At 36.9% G+C, this 6,658-nt stretch overlaps 1 protein-coding gene across 1 annotated transcript; it reads left to right on the top strand.

Annotated features, from left to right (window-relative positions):
• Positions 1–1,856: 1,856 nt before the first annotated feature.
• On the top strand, positions 1,857–5,515 carry LOC122761760 (protocadherin Fat 2-like; the record flags this gene model as incomplete). The annotated part of the gene is made up of 4 exons (XM_044017013.1): positions 1,857–1,996; positions 2,975–3,037; positions 4,396–4,608; positions 5,305–5,515. Coding segments are annotated over 4 exons (627 nt in total), but the record flags the coding sequence as incomplete, so codon positions are not given.
• Between the last annotated feature and the right edge of the window lie 1,143 nt (positions 5,516–6,658).

Here is a 6,658-nt window from a genome sequence, read left to right as displayed (position 1 = left end):
AGACGTTATTCAGATGTACGTGAATCGAGTCAAACGGTGTCACAACCTCCGAGCAGCGGCACAATATAAAACTAAATGCTGAGGAGATGATTTTCTCAGCTGGAACTTTGACCTGATTCTCCGCACTGGTCTGTCCGTCAGCACCCTGAAGGCGGGCGGATGTAGGGCGAGTTGAGGAATGACTCGTTCTTTTATTACTATGCCTGCGAGCCTTTGGTGAAGGAAGCTGCGGCAGACGAGGACATCTGTTCAGTGGTATTTTAGGTCGGCATCCATGACTGGAGGCCTCGGACAACGAAGATCTTACCACGTTACATGAAGACAACTTGTTTACTTTAGTTTGAAGTTACTTCATTATTTGAGGTGTTTTAGGAATACACTGATTACGTCGTTGAACACTTGTTCATGTGATGAGCAATGGTTCCCAAAGAATGGGTCTGGACCCACAGGTGGGTCATAGGAGATGAGTCTCGGGTCCCCAAACAAATGTGCAGAATTTTCCTGCAACCTTAAATATTTATCTGTATACGTTTTAAAAAATAATGTATAAAATGAGGGACTGAAATGACGATGTTTTGTTCACATACCAAGATGATTCAGTTTTAAGGACTTCTTTGTTACACGGAGCAAAGAAACCAGAAAATATTCACATTTAAGAAGCTGAAAAATAAGAAAACAGCAAGATTGTTTGTCCACTTACATGTTGGTAAGAGTTTAATTAAATACTTTTGTGCATTTACAACAGATAAACGTGCGATAAATTTGCAATTAAATGCAAATTGTGGACAACAGCGTCATAAATAACAGTTAAATGTTCAGCTGATTGACAGCCACATGAAGAATAATTTATACTTAAGTATCACATTATACAAACCAGTGTGTGTGTTTGTGTGTGTGTGTGTGTGTGTGTGTGTGTGTGTGTGTGTATCTTCATAAACACCATCTGGCCGAGCAGGTATGAGGTTTTACCTTTCTCACGTATTTACATGAAACCTGCTGAGAGAGAGAGAGAGGGAAGATGTGAAGAAGAGAACCATTCTGATTGAAACAGAAGGAAAGAAAGAAAGGAAGCAGAATAAAGTGGAAAAAGGGGAAGAAAATAAGAATCAGATTGAAGCGAATCTATGCTGCTGTAGATCTAAAGCAGTAAGTTATATCTTGAAGGCAGAATGAGATTTTATTATTTAAGTCAATAAAGTTCAGTCGGTTTTTATGAAGAAATTAATTTTTTTCAAAGGAAAATAATTGTCTCGCAGTTTTAGACTTTTATATTTTTGCCAATTTTCAGCCCTTTTCTTTCAGTCGACCTCAAATGATAATCATCATTCATCATTATTATTTTCATAAAGCAAATTCAAAAACAAGTTTGCAAGTGAAGAAATTATAAAAATTGCATTTATTTCATTTCATATTTTACAGACAATAAAAAATACCAGGGGGCGTTGTTTTACCACCGTGTTCACTTCACAGCACTATAAGGTTTACATTAAAGGTCCAGGTGAATTTTAGTAGGATATATCCAATAAGAATAAAATCAAAATTGTCAAAATTGGAACATATAAATAATTTGAAGTGCGTCGTCGGCATAACATGAAACATCCATGTCCTTTTCTTCCTGTGAGGGAGTTTGTTTTTGGATATTTTGGCTCATCAAAGTTAAAACATAGATTATCACATATGGGGCCCCCCACACATACTACACTGAATGACTTTTAGAATCAGTCAGAATTCAGACCTGCAGAGTCTGACGTACGATCTGAGAAATCACACGTGACGTCTGGACACGTCGTCGTCAATGTCACTTCAGACTGTTCTTCATTTGTATTTTTGTATTTACTCGTGTGTCTCTTTCTCAGGAGGGGACGACGACAAAGACTTTGACATTCAGAGAAATAGCGGAACCATCTCCATCGCCCGGCGCCTCGACGCAGCTCGCCACTCCAACTACAACCTGACAGTGCGAGTCACTGACGGCCACCACTCGGCCACCGCGCAGGTGAGTGTGTGCTCTCTGACTCTGGGAAATAAAGTCCTTTGTTTTTCAACTACACATTCAAACAAATATATAATGTATTTATGTATTATGAGAATAATAATAATAATATTTAGTGACATATATATTTAACTTTTGAACATGTTTATTGTGTCTAAATTCACTGCTCCACAACTGGAATCTGAATTTAAAGCGATTAATTAAGAGATTTCTAATCTAATCTAATCTAATCTGGTTAAAAAGTTTGATATATTATAAAAAACAACAATAATAATACTTAAAAAATGACCAGTAGAGGTCAACTTTTTAAAGAAGTGTGAATATAACCTGAACAATCTATAAAGAATAGATAATATAGATATATAAACTGCAATGTTGTTTCCAGACGAACGAATATCAGCATTAATGTTCAATGTTTGTTTAATTTGTTATTACTATTATTAATATTAGTTGCATGTTTTCAATGATCAACAGTGCGGAAATGATGCTGATTTTCTTGTATTTTATTCAACATCAATATTGTAATAATAAAACGTTGTCTTTGGTTTAACGCAGCGTTTCAAACTATCGTGAGCCAAAATCACAATATAAATATACATCAAAGAACTAACAGCTAATTTTATGGCCATATCTGTAATACCTGCTATCATTTCGATAAATTAATTAAAACTTAATTTTATGCCTGTTATTTAAAACATAAACACATTTGTTAGGGAACCCAAACAAAAATCTCGTCTTTGGGAACCACTGTTTTAAAAGATCAACAAAACACAATGATTTACAACACAAAATGTAACAAATAATATTGAATTCTCCTCAGATATTTTAGCTGAAAGAAGACAAAGTGAACCTGTGATGAGAGAGTAACATCCAAAAAACATGTTTATGTCTTTGTTTGTTTTTTAAATTTAGTTTTAAATCAAAGAATCTGTCGTCCATATTTAATGTGACTCACACTGAGCGTGTTGTTATTATCTTCAGGCCTACGTCCGTGTGCTGGACATGAACGAACACCGGCCCGTCTTCCTGAAGTCACTGTACGAGGTGAGAGTCTTTACCTTTGATTTGAATAGAGTGCAGCTCACTGGTGAGTTATTGCCCACAGGGCTGTTATTGACAGGCAATGACATGTACAGGTGTGTGAAGCAGGTGTGAAACGTCCTCAGGAACGTCACTTCTGCAGCACAGATCTTTCTCAAGGATTTCAACAACAAAAGCCACAAAAACTACTTTTTATCAAAGGTTTTTGTCTTCATTCAAATCAGAAAAATAACACAAACAGTAAATTTGAACAATAATCATGAGAGCATGAGAGCAACATCATGTTTGGATTAATGAGCTTCTTTTCAGTTTGAATTATTTTATTTTTTTTAGACTTCTCTGTGTTTGGAAACTATTGTTTATTCTTATTTTGGAGGAATTTGAGCGATGTAAACAGGAAGTGTAATTTTGACGAGAAACATCACAGATTCAAAAATAAATGTTCACGTCAAGAACAAGCTAACTGCTAAACTAGCTAGGTTTTCTTTAAGTATACTGAATCATTAAACTACTATTATATATTGTATGACATAGACTATAGTATACCGTGTTATACAATACTATAATATGCTATGCTATGCTATTTTACACTACAGCATGCTTTGCTAACCTACACTATGTTATGCTAAAATACACCATTCTATCCAATAGTAACCTATACTATACTATGCTATGCTACATACCATACATTGCTATGCTATATTACACTACTGTATTCTGCACTACAATAAGCTGTACTATACTATCCAATGCTATGCTATACAGCCTACTATATTGTGTTACACTACACTATTTTTTATTTGACACTATGCTTTGCTAAATTACCATAATACCCTGCTATGCTATACTATGCTACACTGTGCTATAGTATTAGCATATTATAGTGTAAATAATTGTGTAGTGCAGTAAAGGATGGTACTGTACAATATAAGACTGTAAACAGTAAAATACAGTACTTATAGTAATATAGTCACGTGCTACAATCATTATATAATGATATCAGTGTTACAGGGCCGTATTAATGAATCTGGTTCATGTGACTTCACTGGTTTCTGTTGTGTTGTGTTTTAATGTATTAACACTTTACATTTAAATGTATTCAGCCATTGAGACAGAGATTAAAAACCCTTATTATCTTATCTTTGTCCCACAGAGCTCGACTTAATCACAGTAATCAATGCTGCGTTTGTCCTCAAAAAGAAGTTTTCTGCTTTTATTGCGACCACAGTTGTCAGTGAATACTGTCTTCAAACATTGTCCAATAATTGAGTTTCTTCTCCATTTCTCAAACCCTGCCGTTACCCATATCCACTTTTATGTTGTTATTATGAAAACTAAAATAAATCCTGTGTCATTTTAAGGTGAGGGTCCCAGAGGACACGTCCCCGTGGAAGGACATCCTGCAGATCAGCGCTCAGGACGCAGACGCCAACAGTAAGCTGGTTTACTCCGTCCACAGCAGCCTCCACCCGGACAGCACCAAGTTCTTCCACCTGGACCCAAAGAGTGGCGTCCTGGTGATGACAGAGGAGCTCGACTACGAGACCATCTCCGTCCACACGCTCATTGTCATGGTAACGACACAGCTGCCTCGTTAGATTCAGTCTTTTCATGGGCAACATCCAAAAATGCACAAGTTAAAAGTGGATTTTTGTCGTTTCTGTTGTTAAAACTGCCACGTCCTCTATGTCATCAGCAGATTCAGGACCTTCGTCTGGATGATTGAGTTCATTTCAGAATTCTTTGTATAAAACATAAAATATAATATCAAATTTTTAACATGTATCAGCATCACATCACACATACAGTGCTCACTGCACTGTAAAAAAAAGGTAGACATGTTTACTTGCAAAATTAGCAAATTTTTGGGCAAAAACTAACATTTCACAGAAAAAAGTATTATGTAATGTTCTTGAAAATCTATTTTTGCAGTGTAACTATAATATTTTATGAGGACAAAGTTGTAGATTATTTTTTTAGTCCAGAATTTGCTTGCCGGGATTATTTTTTTCTGTTTTGGCAAAAAGAAAAACAATTCTCTCAAAAGAAATTGCTGAAATGTAGTTTGTTTTCTGTTGCATGTCACTGCATGTACATCACAAATTATGTATTTGTGCATGCAAAAGTCACTGCAGGTGAACGTCCCCTAAGTTTTGGATTTTTACATTTTTAGATTTTTACATTTTTTAAAACAGTAATTCTTAATAAACCAACCCTGTCAGGGTTTTACCTCCACAAACTCAGTTGTTTTTCCCGCTCCTCCTCCTCAGGTTCGTGACCAGGAAATCCCAGTGAAGAGGAACTTTGTGAAGGTGGTCATTCACGTGGAAGACTGCAACGACCACTCGCCGGCGTTCCTCAGCCCGCGCTATGAGGCCACCGTCTCTAATCTGGCTCCCACAGGCTCGGAGGTCATCAGGGTCAAGGCACTGGACAAGGACATGGGCAGCAACGCCGACATCAGCTACTCCCTGCACTCCGGTATACGCTCTGCGCACTTTTATTACCTCGCTGTGTTTCTCACACAGAGCAGAAAACACCTCTGAAAACCAGCAGAAGTGTTGGATTTATCCAAGGGAACATTACCAAGGGAGAGCGTGTCTTAATTATAAAAAAAACCCCACTCAACCGATCAAATATTTGATCAAAAATAGTTGACTATTCATTTAGTAATCAATTAATCAGTTCCTAGATTCAAAAAGTGATAAAAACTGATAGGGCCACATATCTACTTCTGGCCAACTCATACTACAATTACTTTAGTGCTTATTTTCTTGTATATATATAGAGTATATATATATATAGGTTTATATATATATATATATATATATATATATATATGTATATATATATATATATATATATATAGACATATATATACATATGTATATATATATGCAGCTCACATTTCATCTATTGAACGCCTTTAATGTCAGAAACACAAAAGTGTCTGTTTGAGAGGGGAGCCGCGTCACACACGAGTAAATATGCACACACACACATGTGCACATACATAAGTGCTTCACTGTGTATGCATACCACACACACACACACACACACACACACACACACACACACACACACAATCCGAAGTTGAGTGGCAGACCGATAAGGCAGAGGTGACACTCTGGCTTATTCGGCACGCACACACACACGTTTGTGCATCATTCGCAGTGAGGACACGCACAGATATAACGCATTCCGGAGCCCCTTATGCCAAATGCCTAACCCTAATCCTAACCCTAAACTAAACCCAAATCTAACCCTAAAACAAGTCTTAATCCTCTTAAAAAAAAGCCATGACAGAACGTGATGACCAGCCAAAAATGTCCTTACTTTCCCAAAATGTCCTCACTCCATATGGTTTCTACATTTTTTTTTATTCCCACTAAGACAACACACACACACACACACACACACACACACACACACACACATACACATACATACATAGTGGTTTCACTGTGTATGCATACCTACTACTACTACACACACACACACACACACACACACAATCCGAAGTTGAGTGGCAGACCGATAAGGCAGAGGTGACACTCTGGCTTATTCGGCACGCACACACACACGTTTGTGCATCATTCGCAGTGAGGACACGCACAGATATAA

Source organism: Solea senegalensis, unplaced genomic scaffold (assembly GCF_019176455.1).
Source record: "Solea senegalensis isolate Sse05_10M unplaced genomic scaffold, IFAPA_SoseM_1 scf7180000014987, whole genome shotgun sequence".
In the NCBI taxonomy this organism is placed as follows: Eukaryota; Metazoa; Chordata; class Actinopteri; order Pleuronectiformes; family Soleidae; genus Solea; species Solea senegalensis.
This window is presented reverse-complemented; position numbering and strand designations above follow the sequence as displayed.